At 32.0% G+C, this 20,520-nt stretch overlaps 2 protein-coding genes across 2 annotated transcripts; one reads left to right on the top strand and one right to left on the bottom strand.

Moving 5' to 3' along the window:
• Positions 1-9,200: 9,200 nt before the first annotated feature.
• LOC308431577 (olfactory receptor 4K3-like) lies at positions 9,201-10,118 on the top strand (the record flags this gene model as incomplete). The annotated part of the gene is made up of 1 exon (XM_080931097.1): positions 9,201-10,118. The coding sequence occupies one exon, from the start codon at positions 9,201-9,203 to the stop codon at positions 10,116-10,118; it is 918 nt and encodes a 305-aa protein (XP_080787223.1).
• Positions 10,119-16,809: 6,691 nt separating this feature from the next.
• Positions 16,810-17,736, bottom strand: LOC308431915 (olfactory receptor 4K3-like; the record flags this gene model as incomplete). The annotated part of the gene is made up of 1 exon (XM_080931514.1): positions 16,810-17,736. One exon carries the CDS (start codon positions 17,734-17,736, stop codon positions 16,810-16,812), a length of 927 nt encoding a protein of 308 aa, XP_080787640.1.
• Positions 17,737-20,520: the final 2,784 nt, after the last annotated feature.

Below are 20,520 nucleotides of genomic sequence, written 5' to 3'. Positions count from 1 at the left end.
AAAACAAAATAGCTGCAGTAACGCCAGAAAGGCAGAAGTAGCTATCTGAGTCTTAAATTTAAAAACAGAAAAGGACGTAAGAATTGAATCCTTATAGAGGATAAAGTGGTTCAAATCCTGGAGGCAAGCATTGAGAAATTAAATAATTTATGACCCCTTTCTCTTCCTACTCCTACTCCTCCATCTTCCTCTTCCTCCTCCATCTTCCTCTTCCTCTTCTTCTTCCTCCTCTTCCTCTTCCTCTTCTTCCTCCTCCTCCTCCTCCTCTTCCTCCTCCTCTTCTTCTTCTTCTTCTTCTTCTCCTCTTCCCTCTCTCCCTCCCTGTCTCTCTCTGTGTCGCTCTCTTTCAGTGTGTCCTGTGATCCAGTCATTATGCCTCTATCATGTCACCATGCTTGACTTGTATTAAGTCCTAAAACCTACAAAGAAATGGCTGAATAGTCTATTCTATGGTGGAAATTTCCATCCAATGACTTTCCGAATAACAAATATGCTTTTTTCACTGGGACCTGACACCAGGGTAGGTTCTTTGGTTTCAGCTTTAGACTTGAGCTTGGTGATGGCCGAAGCTGGGAACACAGAGAGGCCTTCTAAGGGAGATGAGACAACACTCTGTAGGTCAAGGCCTTCTCTACAGCTGCTGACAACAGGTCCTGGTTTTAAGACATTTATTGTCATGGTGGAAAATGGATGAGTAACACTGTATCCCAACTACTCAGGGTAGGCCTGAGATTAAATAGCTTTTGCAGGGAGGAGTATCTGGGAAGAAATGCTAATTGTTTAAACCACCAGGCCTTTAGATACCTCATTATAATGAAGATCTGTCTTGAATATTCTCACCTATGGAGGGGTTTAGAGAGTTACCTTTGCCCAATTAATGGAGGGTTGTGGCTAGTAATGGGCTGGGCACCTGGTATCAGATGTAAAGTGTGACTCCTATTGTCCCTTAGGGTCATCTGGATCTCACGCATTTCTTGGCCTGAAACCAGGATATCTTTCAGAGTCCATGGCCCCACAAGTAGCCATAAGTAGAAATGTGTAGGAATAAGTCAATGATAAAGTTCAGTGAGCCTAGCAGTCATGGAATGCACTTGAAGTGGGACACAGGACAGGGTGGGATGTTCCTTTAAAGACTGATGTTCTCCAGATGGTCTCTGACCTTCTTGCTCTTTAACTATACTGAATGCTTGCTGATAACTTCTAAAAGATTCTAAAAAAAAAAAACTTTCTTGCTTTTTCTATGGCTAAAAACTCAGACTTCTCTTTAACTCTGTGTTTTATTAAGCCTTCTAGCTTTACTTGCCTCTATGCTTAAATAATTTCTAGGGAAATTTAACTCTTTCTTGCTGTTCTCAGCTTCATTATGTGTTGGAAATTTAATTGTTTCTTAACTCTTTGTGATTTAATGGTTGCTAATATCTGACAAACTAACACTTATTGTTTAAGTGAAAGAATCTATTCCTGGTGCTCATTTCTCTGATTGACCTGCCAGAAGCCTCTCTTGCTCAGCTGGTTAACCCTTTGTGAACCAGAGAGGAAGGAAAGAAAGAGAGTTAAGATGCTTTATAAAGGCAAATATGCACAGACAAATATATATAATCCAACAGCCATACTTCCACAGTCTGGCCAGGCCTGATCACCTGTCACAATCAATTTTACAAGTATTCATGCATACTTATATTTATACACATATATCTACACATATACATATAGACAAAGAGACATACACAGTTGGATGAAAAGATGGTTGGATGGATAGATGGATGATGCACCAAAGCACCCCAAGCCAAATAATTCAACCAATATAAAAATGGAGTTACAGAAAGGTGCTGATATTAAGTTCAAAGCAGTGTTTCATTATAATATACTAATAAAAGCACAAAGCAACGGTTTTACATGGCCTTGCCTCATCATAGTATAAAGCTGTGAGTTCATCATTGGACCCAAATGTTTTTCCTTAAACAGAAAACTGTCCCAAGATTCAATGTCATTTTAGTATAGTTATGAAATATCTTTGTATTTCATATTATCAGACTTTACTTGCTATTCTGAGGAATGGGCACATTCTTTTCATGATTCTAACTTTATCGCATCTTTCTAGCAACTAAGACCTACTCTAAAACATTTTTTTTCTAAAATTACTTGAATCAAATCAGGAATTCTATAGAATCATTGTCTATTTCTCTCTGTAGCATCTCTACAAGACAACACATCTTGAGTCTGCTGAAATCTGTTCAAAAGGGTAGATCAATACCTAGTGAGTATTATATATTTAATAACAAGAAAACATATTAATAGCAGGAATTGTTTCTCAAATGTAATATCCTCAAATATAATATCCTCAAATTTTCCTAAGAATATCAAATCTGTCATTAACTTTCACAGTCAATGGTGGAATCATCTCAGTAATATTACCTGCTAGTTTTTAATGTCTCCTAGATAACTCTTGGTAATAAAGAACATTAAATTCTGCAATGATGTCAATAAAATAAGATTTAAAGTGATTATTGAATAGGATATGGGGAAATATAATTATTTTATAAAAATATAAGAAAGAAATTGTACTTGGAATAAAGAAAGATTTTTTTTTAAAGCATCCCAATGTGTCTTTTATTTCAGGATAATAGACAACTAGAAGTCTGATTTGGAAAAACCACCATGAAGAAATAATGACATTTACTTTCTTTTTTTTTTTTTAAACAACTTTATTTTACAAAACAAAGATAAATGTACAGATTTTAAACATTTTTTGCTTAAAATTATACATTTTTGTCAGTACTTTTTTCATATTTTAACATAATTTTTACATAAAACTATATGAATATATTTTTTAGTCAGTACTTGATTTTTTTCAAGGTTTGATTGTATGCCTTGAAAACTTAATAGTTACAATGAGCTAAAGTACATGTAAAACAAAATGTAACGTGGAAATAGTTAAAGTTTTCTTGTTTTGTAGATTTTTTTTGTTTTGTTTTGTTTTCTTTATTTCTTAGACTTCATACAGTCTGTGAGTTGTTTCTGGGGGAGTACAAGCCTCTGGGGTTAGCATCCAACTATCAGTGACTGCATATTATGTTTGTTCTTTTGTGACTGGGTTATCTCACTCAGGATGATATTTTCTAGATGCAGCCATTTTCATAAGAATTTGGTTAAGTCATTGCTTCTGGTGGCTGAGTAGTATTCCATTGTGTATATGTACCACAACTTTTGTATCAATTCATCTTCTGAAGGACATCTGGGTTCCTTCCAGCTTCTGGCTATTATAAATAGAGCTGCAATGAACATTGTGGTGCATATATCTTTGTTGTGTATTAAAGTGTCTCTGGGGTATATGCCCAGGAGTGGAATAGCTGGGTCTTCAGGTAGTACTATATCCAATTTTCTGAGGTATCGCCAGACAGATTTCCAGAGTGGTTGTATTAGCTTGCAACCCCACCAACAGTGGAGAAATGTTCCTCTTTCTCCGCAGCCACTCCAGCATCTGCTGTCATCTGAGTTTTGGATCTTGGCCAATCTGACTGGTGTGAGGTGGAATCTCAGGGTTGTTTTGATTTGCATTTCCCTGATGGCTAAGGATGTCGAACACTTCCTCAGATGTTTCTCGGCAATTCGGTGTTCCTCAACTGAAAACGTTTTGTTTAGCTCTGTACCCCATTTTTAATAGGGTTATTTGATTCTCTGGTGTCTAGCTTTTTGAGTTCCTTGTACACCTTGGATATTAGTCCTCTATCTGATGTGGTGTTGGTAAAGATCTTTTCCCATTCTGTTGGTTGCCGTTTTGTTTCCCTGAGGATGTCCTTAGCCTTACAGTAACTTTGCAATCTCATTAAGTCCCATTTGTTAATCTTTGACCTTAGAGCTTGAGCCATTGGTGTTTTGTTCAGGAAATTTTCTCCTGTGCCTATGTGTTCTAAGGTTTTCCCTACTTTTTCATCTAATAGTTTCAGTGTATCTGGTTTAAGCAATGAGAATTTAGAGGAAAAAAAAGACTAATTAGAATGTGCAGAAAAATCAAGGGTTTGAATTATTTGTTTATTTGCTTACAACACTTTTTCTTCTTTTATTTTTAATATTATTTATTGTTCAATTTATTCTGATTTTCTTTTCAATTACTCTAAATCCTTCCTGATGAAATTCACATTCCCCATCAAATGAATATTCCTTCTCCATCCCTCCCTTTAAAAAAAAAAAAGAAAAATATATGAACAAAATAAAACAAGCAAAGAAATCTAAGTAAAAATTAAAAAAATAAAAAGAAGAAACACAATGAAAAATAATAATAAAAATTAAAAACTATAGTTAATTAAAAAGGAATAAGAGAAATTATTCAATCAAAGCAATATGATACCAAAAAAATACAAAAATACCATTACTATATTTTGTGTTGGCTATCTATGACCGGACACTGAGTCCTCATGCTCACTGGGGGGAAATAATCTTATTCCTTTGTGAGGAGACCTACACTGGAAGCAGTTTCTTGGTTAGAGATGTGAGCTCCTCTCTCCTACTAACAGTGCTAGAATCTCATTCATCTGGAAACTGTGCAGTTCTATGTGTACTGACACAGGCTCTGTGAGTTCATAATACATCAGTTCTGCTGTGTTTAGAAAACATTATTCTCTTGGCAACATCCATCTCATTGGTTCTTACAAACTTTGGCCTCCTGTCTCACATAGATTCTCAAGCCATAAAGAAAGAAGGTTGATAAAGACATTCCATGTAGAACTTAGTATTCTAATGTTTCACCTTTTCTATAAATTGTCCATTCTCATCTACTTTAAGAAAAATTTTATCTAATGATGGCCGAGAAAGGTATATCTGTAAGTATTGCTTTAGCAAAAGTGAGACAGGTGTTTCTATAATTGAGACTGGCCTTCAACTCATTATTTATCCCAGAATGACTTCAAATTCATGATCTTCAAGTGTTGCTAACTCCTACCTGGTACCACAAAAGGTATCTAGATTTAAAAGCTGAAATAACCATCCAAAATGGAAACAACAAAAAGATGGCATCATACTAATAGTTTTGTAAAAATAGAAATTGTATAAAATTTAATTGATGCATCTCTTTGTAAAATTAATCTTGTAAAAGTAATGGTCTGCCTTTGAGAAATGGTTTGATAATTAGGAGTATGAATATTTAGATTATTTATGTATAAATAAAATACTAAATCTGATACTTCAATCCTCTAAAACTAAGTGTCTCCAGGATAAAATGGATCTAAAATTATAGTACTTAAAAATTTGTGATGGTTAGGTGAGAACATATACACAGCATAGTGCCTTTGCAGAAAAAATATTTTAGTAAAAGTTACATATTAACATTATGTTATCATGTTTCACTTACAAACATATATAATGCATTATTAAATATTCCATATGTATATTATTGGGCTGTTATTTAAATGTTGTAAATATTTATTCATATAATTATTCAACACATGTATCTGACTCCACAGTAACTCATGTAAACAAAACCAAAATGTACACCAGGTAATCTTGGCAAAATATTCAGTTTGTAAAAAACAGCATTATGTGAAATATAATATAAATTATTCTCATAGAAGAAAAGTCTTGAGAGAAAGAAACCCATCTTTATGTGTCAAACAAGACAAAATATAACAAATAATAAAAAACCAAAACCTTATATATCTCCTCCTAAATCACAAGAAAATTAGCCCATTTTATGCACTCAATTTAATATATTAGCAGATTTTTCTTTCTTTACTATTCAAATAATTTACTATATAAGGGTTATTTTAAAGGCCAACTAGGCCTGGAACTTCTGAGTCTCATGCTTCACCATGCGCATAATATGAATAAAGACAAGAGCCTCTTTACATTACTTTTTCCCATTTCTTCTTGTGTTAAATCCTGATCATGACATTTCACTTTTCTAATATTACTCAGTACACTTATCTCTAACTTTCATATTTTCAACCAAGAACAAAGTATTAGGATCAAAATGGATACATCTTACTATCATGGGGTGATATGTCTTCATTTTTCATCATAAGGTGGTTTTAAATACACTCTTAAAATCAATCAACCATATAAGTGACTCTGTGGTTTCTGATTTTGAGTTTCTAGGACCTTTCCATTCTTGGTCAGCATTTGTTTTTTATGACCAACTGCTCTTTGGAATTTGAATTAGAATCAATTGGAAAAATAATATTATGCAAATATAATGCCAATATTGAAACAGGAGAGCATGCTGCAACAGGAAGAAAGACAGACAGACAGACACACACATACACACATACACACAGAGAGAGACACACACACACAATCATGTATGCTCTGTTATATGCATAATTTTAAAATGTTGAATAAACAGAAAGTTGTAGAGCTGTAATCATCAGTAGGAGAGTACATGAAGAAGAAATAGAAGAACAGAGTTTATAAATTTTCATTTTTTGAAGTTAATTATTCTATAAAATTACTGTATAAAATTAAAAGTATACTTAATATAGTAGTATTATGTGATGAAAGTTGAAAAAAAGATTTTAGATGCTTTTATTGCACACACAGTAATAATATGAAACTTTGATATTTTTATGTATATCAAAAGATAATGGTGTTCACTGCTAGTTTTCCCCATGAAATGGATTTTAAAAAATGCAAACGGTACAAACTATAATAGGATTCTCTGTACGAGTTATGGATGGGCCTGCCATGGATTGTCATGAAGTAACAACAACAACAACAACAAAACTCAACAAAAAACAAATGGTTCTTCTGTCTTTTAAAAGTATTGAAATGCATGTCTAAATGTATATTTATACTATAAAATTACAGACAAGACTTTTATCTTTAATAATAAATATTACATTTACTTATGGGTAAGTTCATTGGCACATTTTGCAGGCATGTGTATATATGTACACTAACTCATACTACAGCACAGGTGTGGAGGCCAGAAGACAATTTGAAGGAGGTAGTTGCTCCTTCTACCATGATTGGTAACATGAATTAACTCAGGTCATCAGGCAGCTACTGACTTTACCTGCTATATTAACTCACTGGTCCACGTGATTTACCATATAACATGCATAATTTCAAAACATACAAAATACTAATACAAAAAATTGGGAAAATATAATGAATAATAAAATGAACGGGATTGTTTTATCACTGAGTTGTAGTAAATCCAATAGAAGTTAGAGACTACAGAATCCCAGTGGACTAGAAACGCAAATGTATTTCCAACTCTTTGATTTTGTTTAATGTGAGAATGGGAATGTTTCCAAGGCAGACATAACTGCTGTCAGTGTATATAAACCACACTGAGGTGAAATGCTTAACAATAATAATGAAATAGCTTCAGTTTCAAGGGAGACTTGGAGAAAACATCAATGAAAAAGAAGGAACTCTGTACAAGGTGATTCCTATAGCATGAGAATATCATAAAATGAATTATATTTCAGTTTTATTGCAACTACTCATTTAAGGTTTGCTCATTTGTTGTAGTAGCAGAATTATTTTTTACTCCCTCAATGATTTTATAGTGAGTCTTGCATTTTTAATTGTGGTGTTTGACAAAGATCTTGTACAAAAAAGTACAAGTTTTCTCTTTCAATAAATTCTTGATACTGCTAGACACTTAAAGCAATTTTACATGTTCACATCTAATGAGTTTTTACTGTACTCTTATAAGTTCTAAGTCTCTCAGCTTGGAAAAGTATTGTGTTCATGGGATATTAAGTTTATTCTAATGTTTCATGATTATCTTTGTATTATTATATTCTGTATTTTCTCAAAATACAGACAAAATACTAAGAAAGTACTTATTAGAAATTAGAGGACATAAAAGTGGATGTGTTTATAATAATCATAGTTCACTAATAACTAACAAAATTAATAAAAGTCATGATAAAATTGCTACAGATAGTCAAGAGTTAAGTACACTGAATTTTGAACAAAATAAAATTACATAAACTCATAAGTAAACTTTTTATTTGTATTTAATCTTTATTAGTAAAGCACCTATTTTTGCAAATATCATTAGCATATTTAACTTCTCAAAATGAAGATTACTGTTGGTTATATACTACTCTGGAAGTAATATTGGAGGCTGTAGAGACAAGTATGTGTTTGTATTACATCATTACTATATTTAAGAGATTTGCAGAGGAAAATCAATAAACATCATTTTCAACAAAATATTTTTAAAGTACTTGATAGAAATATTTTACAATATTTGTTAATAGTTTGATATATTAATATCAAATCTAAAAGTAATGAAGAAAAAGTATAGAAATGAAGAAGTTTGATGTTTTAATATTTCAATATCATTTCAAAAGTAATAAAGAGAAAGTATATATATTAAGAAGAGGAATAAATAAAGGGGGAAGAAAGTAAGGTAGAGAGAAAAAGAAGGAAGAAAGGAAGAAGTAAAGAAAGATAGAAATGATTAAGATGCAGGGTAAGTAGGTTTCTAGAAATCTTTGCTCAACTATTCTATGAAATCTAAACATCTGGAGTTGAAATCCTTTAATTATAAGACAAAAAGTAACATAACACAGACTAGAAATGTATTACCTGTTTAAAGTAATGCTTATATGAATAAGACCAAAGTTCAAGAAAAGATAATGTTGACAATGTGACTTCAGAACCTGGATTCTCAATTTATTTGATTAACAAACTTTCTCAACATGTTGAAAATAATCTTGGTTATTCTGTGTGTTGATATAATGTTAAAAATAGAGCAGGGACTGAAATTTTCAGTTTAAGTATGAAATATATTAATAGATGGTAAGTCTGAAATTGCAATGGTCAAGAGTCTCTAACTATGTCTCAGATATTCACTGAAAAAATATCAAAAAATATCATTGAATCTATACAGAAAAGGTTGATTATGGCTTAGAAATTATAAGGATAATATCTATAAGGATAACATTTTCTTCTAATATTTCAAACAATATTGTCTTTCAGATATATGAAGTTGTGGAGCCACCATTCCACAATAAAAGAAGATTCCCTACTAAGCCACAATATACAAACACAACAAAGACATATTTTGAATGTGTGGTGAATAAGTTGCTGATTTTAATTTTCATTATTTTTATTTTGTAACTCCTACAAAAGAGTGTTACTGACTCTATTCAAGGAGTCCATGGTGACCACGCCCCTGCCCCCACCTCAACCTATCTCTCTTTCTAGTCTTATTCTTTCTGAAGGTCCTTAGTGTTATTTCTTTAATGGAAGACTCTAACCATACTGTGGTTTCAGAGTTTATTTTTCAGGGACTTTGTACTTCAAGACAACTTGAGATCTTCCTCTTACTACCATTTTCCTCCCTCTACCTGACAACTGTGGTAGGCAACCTCTTTGTTGTGATATTGATCATTGTTGATCACCGTCTCCATTCATCCATGTACTTCCTCCTAGCTAATCTCTCATTTGTTGACTTCTGCCTTTCTTCAGTAAATACACCAAAACTGACCATAGATCTTCTAAGAGAACACAAAACCATTTCCTTTGTAGGGTGCATGATCCAGATCGTCTGTGTACATCTCTTTGCAGGAGGTGAGATGGTACTTCTTGTAACAATGGCCTATGACCGATGTGTGGCTATCTGCAGGCCACTCCACTACAGCAGCATCATGGACACACAGAAGTGCATCTGGCTTGTGGTGATATCATGGATCATTGGCTTTATACATGCCATAAGTCAGCTGATACTGATTGTGAATCTACCATTCTGTGGACCTAGAGTGATAGACAGCTTTTTCTGTGATATTCCTTTGGTGATGAAATTAGCCTGCACAAATACTGATACTCTGGGAATCTTAATAAATGCTGAGAGTGGCATCTTAGGAGCAACTTGTTTTATTCTCTTGCTCATATCTTATACTTACATTCTATTAACTGTTCAATTTCTTTCTAAAGATGGCTCATCAAAAGCACTGTCCACATGTACATCTCATATCATAGTGGTTATGCTATTCTTTGGGCCCATAATTTTTATCTATCTTTGGCCAGTCAACATCACTTGGGTTGACAAGTTTCTTGCTGTATTTTATTCAGTCATCACACCTCTCCTGAATCCAGCCATCTATACACTGAGAAATAAAGATATTAAGGATGCCATAAAGAAGCTAGTAAATCAGATGTGAATTCAGAATAATTTTTAGAGTTCTCATGTAATTATAAATTCTGTTTTTCTCCACCCCTTTAGCCTCATCTTGACTTGAAATTGAATCATGTATTTTTATTTCTGGAGGCTATTGGTTGGTAGGTATTAATATATGACTATGAAAATATTATTTGAATGAATGTTAAAAAGTTTAACTCTTAAGAGTTTTACCACCTAAAAAAGCTATATTTAAGCATACTAAATGTATTTGTGTCTAAAGACTAGATAATAAAACTGATATAAATATGATAGTCACCATCTTTTACTGAATATTAAGTGTCCCTAAGCCTGTTAAATCACTAGGTTATTATTAGTCAGTAGATTATTAATCTGTATAATATCATTAAAAGTGTTTTATTATATAATAGTGTATTATATAGTGCAATATATATGCATATATATATATCATGATATACCAACCACATTGTAGTTTGATACAGAAAATAATAAACAAACATGCAAAGTCTGTACCCTATTAGAAGTCAAAATGTTAGACAAAGTCATAATATTGGTAGTCTTATCTCTAAACAATATATATATATATATATATATATATTTATTTTTAACTATTCATATGAATTTATATATATATATATATATATATATATATATGCATATATATATATATGCATGTCATTTGTGAAAAATATTTATTATATAGAGTTTAAAGTCTAGTTTTTACCATGCTTTTTTTTGAATATCTGTTCTATTATTTGTGATGTAATAGCTTTAATAAATCTGCATGTATAGTCAAGTAAGTTAAATAGGCTGTTACAAATTATATAGCAATGCCACCAGATCCTGCATCACATCTTTCAGAAATAACCAGTAATTTGTGTCTGATCTTGCACCAAGAAGGGTACATATGATGGAGGCTTGGCATCTTGTCCCGAAAATCTTTATTCAACTATGCTGGTAGATTTTACCCTTAACAATTTAAGTTACAATATTTATTTTATTAACTATATGTTTGACAATATCTGCCAACCTAATTGCATCTGACTACTATTCTTTACTCCCTCCCTAGATGTAGGAGGCTTTTCTTTTTTTTCCCCTCACTTTATGTATTTTTCTTTTAGTTATTCACCACTGGGTTTAACAATAGCATTCTTTGTGCCCACTGACTTTTAACTACCCCTTTGGAATTGTAAGCTCATCAGTAAGTTATAACAACAACAACAAAAAACGCCTGGCTTTGTCCTCCAAATCATAATATGCTCACAGTTCAATCAGGAGGTCTAGGACTGCATAGTACATTCACTGATTATGGGTCTCATAGTAGGTAGCCCTGAAATCATGAATGAATTGGTGACATGCCAACAAAATAGCATCTCACAGCTCTTCTCTTAATATTTCTAAGCCCTTAAATTATTTTTGCCCTCTTATTCATGGCTCAAACCACCATTATTTTCTAAGTTATAGGAAACCTACATACAACTATTCTCACCTGCTCAAAGGCATACTAAAATAGCAACAAAAACCTTGCAGTTTTCTTACTAAACTATATCATTAAAAAGTAAAATTGTCTCTTTTAATTGCATAATTTCTATGAATACAATTTTAATTAAAATTTAGCAAATTCTGTGAAATTTCATCTAACTAATGTGTATTTTAATAAGAAATAAAATAGAGGCCAGGGATAAAGGAGTGTGTTGCCCAGCCAGAAGATCTGATATAAATCCCAAACACACATAGTAGTACAAAAATAAAACTTTCATAAGTTGATTTTAAAGGTTGTGAAATTTAAGAGATTTCTTTATGTCTCTGAAGGATTTTAGAATTTTAAACATATTGGAACTTGAAAAGACTATATAGACAGAATTTGGACCATGTGCCATTTACATTATATTTCCAGAGAATATCCAACCCAGCTCTTGGAATGTGGTTTGAATAAAAATGTTTACCATATTCTCATACATTTTAACATAAGGTTTGTAGTTAGTGAAACCATTCAGAAGTGATTGGGAGGTACATCATAGTTGGAGGAGGTGTGTCATTAGGAGTAGACTTTAAGCTTTCAAAGACCCATGTCACTTCCAGTTAATTATCTCTCTCTCTCTCTTTCTCCCCCTCTCTGTCTGTCTCTGTCTCTCCATCCGTCCCTCTCTTCCTCCCCTTCCTCCCTCTTTCCCTTTATCCCCCCTCACTCTCTTCTCTCTCTCTCTCTCTCTCTCTCTCTCTCTCTCTCTCTCTCTCTCTCTCTCTCTCTGTCTCCCCCCCCCCGAGTGTGTGTCCATTGCTCTCCCTGCATCAATCTTATGGATGAATTCCAAGCTCTCAGCTACTACCCTATACTAAGCTCACCTGCCTGGCACAAAGCTTACTGCCATGATGGCTGTGTTTTCTAATCCTTTGGAACCATAGGCATCCAAATTAAATACTTTCAAAATTTAAAATATGAGATATAAATTTTATAAATTGCCTTAGTCATGAGTGTTTTGTCATGATAAAAGAATAGTAACTACGAATTAGACTAGAATTAGAAGAGGTTATTATTTATGTAAGCATATATACCATATATGAGCTAAACAGTCACATGCTAAATATTTTATATTGAGTGATCAGAACTACTAGACGTAAATCAGATGGTAGTAAAATTGACCTTTTATGGATCATAAATTTTATTTTGTGTTATGAAATAGCCATTTTTCCATGCAAGAAGGTAAGCAGGCAGAAATTGAAGAAAGCCATAAAAGAAGTCCAAAATAAAATTGTCTTGTGCTTAATAAATTGTTTTGGAAGACTGTGACAAATCACTTATGTATACAGTATAAATGGACAGTTAATAGTATATTAGAGTAGTTGTTTTATATTTTGCAAAATGTGCATTAGCAATTCTTAAATTTCTTAATATTTTGAGATGGAATTCAATTAGGTATTATCAAAGATTTTAATAAGTCAAAAATTCAATTATCATCAGATCTCAAAGTTAAGAAAATATCACAGTCATATAGTTACTGTTCATCAAATTGAACAATCAATTTACAATTATTCTATCTTGAGTCTGTTAATCATTGATTCTTAGAAAAGAAATATTTGTAACAGATTATGTCTCTAGAAAACTAACAATAAAATAGATATTGAATATTATTACCAGTCATTTTAATATGCTGTATCCCTTCATATAAGAAGCAATTGAAAAAAAAGGAAAAAAAAAACATTTTAACCTGTGTGCCCTTAGTTATCATGTTGAGTTGACAGGACTGAGTCAGGCTTACTATGACAGGTTTCAACATGGTAGTTAGGAAGATTAGATGTAGATCTCAGTTTCCCAAACTGGACAAGTCCAGGCAAGTCAGTTATTGGAAAACTCTCAGGCATCTGACAGCCAATGAGAAACTGCTCTGCCATCAAAAGCTGCCCTGCCTATTCACCTGAGGCAAGGGCAAGCATCAGCAATAGTTTACAGCCTCTTAATCCCAAAAATGGTTCAGGAATGTCCTCAGAACCGTAGCATATCCCAAGGACCCACACACACCTAGTGATAGAGCCCACCATTTAAGATAAATATCACTCACCCCTCCCCGAATGTTCTTCAATATGCTTTAAATTGGAACTGCTAGCTCAACTTGCTTTCTCCAGCTTGGTATATGGTTAACTCCTATATGCTAGACCTCTGCAGAATAAAACACTCATTATATTTACATACTATTTGAGTCTGCACTGTCATTTTTTTGCAGATTATAGACCATTATAGAATGATAAACTGAAAAAAGAGTAAAGCTTCCTATGTTCCTCATTCCTCAAAGTTACTGAGAGTAGAATCTATGCCTGCATAAGTAAAAGGACCATCCAAATCTTCTAGCATCAGATCATACCATCCTCCCTGTGATCTGTGTCTTTGTTCTTCATTATGTACTTTTCTATTTTTTAATTGAACAACTTTATTTAAAAAAAAACAAAGATAAATGTACAGATTTTAAAAGCACTTTTGCATAAAAGTATATGAATACATTTTTGTCAATACTTCATTTTTTAAAGGTTTGATAGTATGTACTAAATTCTTACTAGTTACAATGAACATAAAGTACATGTAAAACATTGTGTACTTTTCATCTTTATATTTGTACTGCAGCTTACTTACTTAAATAATTTTCAATTTTGTTTATATGTAGACTTTTATTTATTCATAATATTTCAGTAATATTTCAAAGTAATAGGTGTAGTACTTTGATACTTCTTGTTCATGTTTCCCCAAAAGCATAAGACCATAAATGTACAGCAATCTCTGTATCATGGCTAACTAATTAAAATTTAAATATTGCTTTCAATCTATAAAGCCCCAGGACTCTTTCTTATACAAGAACTGTTTTTATAATTGATAAAACTTATTTAATATTTATGCCAGAACATTATACTATTTGGAATATGGAAAATTTCTTCATTGTATACTATACATAACTATGCATTGACTTGAGTACATCTTATTTTAATGAGAAATGCTATTGCTAAATAGAGCAACTTGTATTGGGAAGAACAAATTGGCCTTACAAATAGAGCAGAGGATGTCTCTGACTCTGTTGTCTGCCTTTGGATCTCTTTTTAAAACTTGGGGCTGTCTTTTCTTGCCTCAGAGGGGATGTGCTTTGTCCTGCTGTGAATTCATAAACCAGAGTGGTTTGGTACCTATTGGGGGTGCTTCCTTTCTCATAAGAAAAGGTTGTGGAGGAATGGGAGAGGAGGTATGAGGGTGGGGCTTGTAGGAGAAGAGAGGGGGTTTGATCAGGCTGTAAAGTGAATAAAAAGAAAATTTTAAAAAATCATGTGAATAATCAAAGTTCACTCTACATTCTAGTGTTTAGAAAAAAGCACTTTCATTCAGGCAAAGGAGAGCATGAAGGCAGATGTGGGAAACCAGAAAGTGAGGGTATTAGTTGAGATGGAAACAAATGGAATGATTACTAAAAAAAAAAAAAAAAAATAGTTCTTAAAATGTTCTGCTGCCATTGTGTTCCTGTATACATGTAAAACACATAGTGCAGGTTTCACATCACTTATAAATTAATGGTGATTTGAGCTAGGATAAAGTGGGACAGAAAGAATATAAGAGCTTAGAAACAGTGAGAGGACAACTTTCAGATGCTATTTTGTTGGCATGTCACCAATTTATTCATGATTTTAAGGATAATTACTACAGAACCCACATAGATAATGGTCAGTAGTCAATTGTACATCAGTGAGTAAGCCATGTAGTCCTAAACATCATTGCTAAAGTGTGAGCATCTAATGATTTGGGGCAAGGTTTTGGTTGTGAACCACTAATGAGCTCACCATTTCAAAGGGATAGTTATAAATCAATGGTCACAGGGATTGTCATTCATTAGGATGAATAAGAAACAAAGAAAAAAAATGAATGTAGAAAAAAATCTTCTAGCTTTTAGGGAGAGAGCAACAGGAGTGGGGAAAAATAAGTTTAAAGGTGGTAATCCAATATCATCAAGTTTTGCAGATAGAGCCAAAAAACATATTTAATAAAAAGATAGGGTGACTGAAAATGGTTAAGAGTATAACATTTCAGTACACTTGAGTAACATTTTTCTGAATAAGATACCAAAAACCTCTACCATATGACACATCAAGGTGTATAGCCAGCCCTGAGCTATGTTTACCTGTAATTAATTGTTTTCTAAAAATCATGCCACAAATATTTGTAGGTTTTGTCAAATAATTTGTAACATCCTATTTAACTTTTTAGAATTTAAATACAGATTGACTATAACCATTGCCTTATAAATATTAGGACAGATATCCAATAAATTATAAGTTAATTTCTCTTTTGGAATAAACTATATTACAAACTATTATAAATATTCATACATTTAATTTTATCCCACACATAATATACATTATCAAATGGCAGATAACATGAATAATGATAGATAAACATCATGTGATTCAGAAATTATAATTCGATATATACATAATGCATATGTATATTATATTTTCAGGATTCAGTAATGTTTAACTATATGCCCTTTATAGTTATATTTTTTTCATCATATAAAGTAAGATTATAACCAGGTAAATGAATTGATGGAAGTTTAGTCAAATATTATGAATGCTTTTTTCAGTAAAAGTAAAGAAAATTCGAAATTTATATGAATAGTAAAGTCTTAAAAACTGATATTTATTTTATAGAGATGAAACTTATAGAATTATGATTTTACTTGTTAATCATTTTGATTTCTAAGTGGATCCAGTCTTTTCAAATTTCTTTATATTTTTTGTAACAAATTAAAATTAGGATTGGTGCATAAAGGTATATATGTTTCAAAAAGTAATATTAAATAAGTATTTCAAATCAAATACTTTAAATAATAATCTAGCAATTAATAATCTAGTAATTAATAATAACTTAGTGATGATAGCATTATGAGAATATTAGTAATGTTCAGTAAATCTTGGTTACTATCATATTTATATTATTTTTATTATCTTCTAATTTTCAGATACAAAAATGTCTATGTTGAGGTATCATTTTTTATAGTTAGTAAGACCTTATAGTTGCTATTATATATTTAAATGTACTTTTATAATAATAATTTTCAGATCCACACATTAACAGTTACAGGTATCTGGCAAAAATGAAATTATATGATTCAATTTCAAGTCAAGATATGGCTAACATTGTGTGGAAAACCAAAATTTCTGATTACATAAAATGTCTAAAATTATTCTGAATTCAAGGTATTTATCAGCTTCTTTATGGCATTCTTAATATCTTTATTTCTCAGTGTATAGATGGCTGGATTCAGAAGAGGTGTGATGACTGTGTAAAACACACCTAGAAACTTATCGACCCAAGTGATGTTGACTGGCCAAAGATAAATAAAATTGATGGGCCCAAAGAATAGCACAACCACTATGATATGAGATGTACATGTGGACAGTGCTTTTGATGAGCCATCTTTAGAAAGAAATTGAACAGTTAATAGAATGTAAGTATAAGATATGAGCAAGAGAATGAAACAAGTTGCTCCTAAGATGCCACTGTCAGCATTTATTAGAATTCCCAGAGTATCCGTATTCGTGCAGGCTAATTTCATCACTAAAGGAATATCACAGAAAAAGCTGTCTATCACTCTAGGTCCACAGAATGGTAGATTCACAATCAGTATCAGCTGACTTATGGCATGTATAAAGCCAATGATCCATGATATCACCACAAGCCAGATGCACTTCTGTGTGTCCATGATGCTGCTGTAGTGGAGTGGCCTGCAGATAGCCACACATCGGTCATAGGCCATGGTTACAAGAAGTACCATCTCAGCTCCTCCAAAGAAATGCACACAGAGGATCTGGTTCATGCAGCCCCCAAATGAAATGGTTTTATTTTCTCTTAGGAGATCTATGGTCAGTTTTGGTGTATTTACTGAGGAAAGGCAGAAGTCAATAAAGGAGAGATTAGCTAACAGGAAGTACATAGGAGAATGGAGACGATGATCAACAATGATCAATATCACAACAAAGAGGTTGCCTACCATAGTTATCAGGTAGAGGGAGGAAAATGGTAGTAAGAGGAAGATCTCAAGTTGTCTTGAGGAACAAAGTCCCTCTAAAATAAACTCAGAAACCACAGTATGGTTAGAGCCTTCCATTAAATGAATGACACTGTGGACTTGGAGAAAGAGACAGATGATGCACCTCTCACAGAGAAAGGGAGAGGAACGAGGTGATCCAAGATGTCCTGGAATAAAAACAGTGACTTTCTGCTTACATTCAAGAAAGGAGAAATAATGCAAATTGAAATCTTGTCAACTTATTCAACCCAAGTTTAAATAATCTATTTTTTTCTCTGTTTGTATATTATGTATTATCTGTGAAGTTGCCTTAATGTAGAATGATGGGTCAACAGTTTCACACATCTGAAAGACAATAGTACAGTTTTAAAATTAATATACTGCTTAAAACATTAGTAGCAAATTTTATCCTTAAAATAACTCTATCCTTATTCTTACTCTAAAATCTTCCTTTCGAAATGGAATCAGAGACACTTTTCTTCAAAGAACATGAGACCTAGTTTTAGCATCTTGACCATCATAATTCCCAAATGAAAATCTATTAAAATGTTTCACAAAAAATTCAAAATTCAAGTTTTAGGTATATTTTTGGTTGCATATCAATACACAGAATAAATTGAGTTTCCTTTAATGTGTTGAGAATATCTGTTGGTAAAATAGATTGAGAATCCAGTTGCTGAATTTTTTTGAACTTTTCTTGAACTTGGACTTATCCATAGAAGTGTATCTGTTAATAACATATATTTCTAGGTTTTAGGGCTGTTACTTTTTGCCCTGCACTAATTGGCCTTCAACACTAAACAGTTAAATTTCATGTAATAGTTTGAACAATAATTTCATGAAAGCTTCTTATGCTTTCAATTTCTTTTCTTTCTTACATTTTTTCTTTTTTCTTTCTTGGATTTCTCTATTTATTCTTTATCTTCATTCCTGTACACTTTAGTTATTATTTTTAGGATTGAAATTAGATAAGTAAAACTTAAATTTTTAAACAGCTATTATATAATTTCTCTTGTAAGTACTTTAAAATCTTATTTTATTAAAATAATTTTATTGATTTTCTTGTGCAAATTACTTAATTAATGTAGTAATGATGGAGTGCAAACACATACTTTTTCTAAAGCCTCCAATATTACTTCCAGACTAGGAGATAACTGACTGAAAACTTTATTTTGAGAAGTCCAAAAAAATTAATGATATTTATAAAAATAGCAACTTTACTCTTCAAAGATATAATATAAACCACAGTGTTTACTTTCAAGTTTGTGTAATTTCATTGTGCTCAAAATACATTGAATATCTGTGGCATTTTCATCATAGTTTCTGTTGATTTTGTTAGTTATTAATACATTATGAGTATTCTAAACAAAACTATTTTTATCTTCCTCTAATTTTTATTAATTACTTCATTGTTTATTGCTTGTATTTTGAGATAATACAGAATCCAATAATGTAAAGATAATCAGTTAAAATTAGAGTAAGTTTACTGTCCTGTGAGTAATACTCCTCCAAGCTGAGAAACTTGAGACTTGTAAGAATAAACTAAGAAATCACTAGACGTGAGCATGCAAAATTTCTCAAAGTCTCAAAATGTTTCAAAGATTTGTTGGAAAGGAAAACTTGCAAATTATCTTGGCCAAGCACAGCAACTAACAATACATGACCCATTGTAAAACTATTAATGGGTTAAAAATATTATGATACTGAAATAAATGAATGGACTTTAAATGAGTAGTTGTGATGGAATACTACAGGCATTTTATGATGTACTCACATTATAGGAATCAGCTTGTAAACAGTTTTTTTTTCCTTTTGATTCATGATTCCTCTGATTCTTCCTTCAGCCTGAAGCTATTTTATTGTCATTCCTGCTTTGACCAGTTTTGACAAGATTGTTTCACCTCAGAGTGGCTTATATACATTGACATTCATTATGTTTGCCTTGGAAAGATTTCCAGTCATATTAAATAGGATCAAGCAGTTGGAAAGGTTTTTGCTTTCATAGTCCTTGGGGATCTCTAGCCACCAAGTTCTCCTGAATTTTAGTCAAGATGTCAATGATAAAGAAAATAAATTTATTTCACTTAGAATATTTAGTAATTTTTATATTATTATTTTTACACATTTTAAGAACATACATATTCTAAGATGAATCATATGGGCCAGTGAGTTGCTATAGCAGGTGAAGTCACTAGCTGACAAACCTAATGCCATGTCAGAAGAAACCACTCCTTTCAAGTTCTCTTTTGACCTCATAAATGTGGTATTTCATAGGTGGGAGTACATGTATAGACATGCTTACACAATTTACACACACAAAGATACACACACTGTGATATTTATTTTTAAAGAAAATCTTTATTTTTTAGTTCATATATACATTTCAACAATTATTTCAACACTTGGAAATAAAAACAGCAACATTTTCTCTTCCTGATTATTGTTTTTTTTTTAATTTAATGATAAGACCATAGAAATAATTTTAATATTGTTTCTACAATTTGAATTTTTTAAATTCCTTTTTATGGAGAATATTAACAGTGACCACCATTATCATTTGATTTACATAAAACAGTGAAATTGCATTTTACTACTTTACATAGACACTGAGTGTACATTAAAAACATCTAAAATCATATTTAACCTTTTTACTGTGTAACAACCCTATATCCATTATCCTCATTTTGTTCAGTAATTCTCTAGACTAACCACATAAGTCTGGAAGTTTTTATAGACCTGGTTATGTTTTTTCATGCAGTCTTCTACTCATGATCACTTTCTATTACCTTCTCTTTATCCATATTTTAAAAGTCTACATGTAATTGAGAACATACAACATTTGTCTGTCTCTCTCTCTCTCTG

This window comes from Micromys minutus (genome assembly GCF_963924665.1).
Source record: "Micromys minutus genome assembly, chromosome: 17".
Lineage (NCBI taxonomy): Eukaryota > Metazoa > Chordata > Mammalia > Rodentia > Muridae > Micromys > Micromys minutus.
This window is presented reverse-complemented; position numbering and strand designations above follow the sequence as displayed.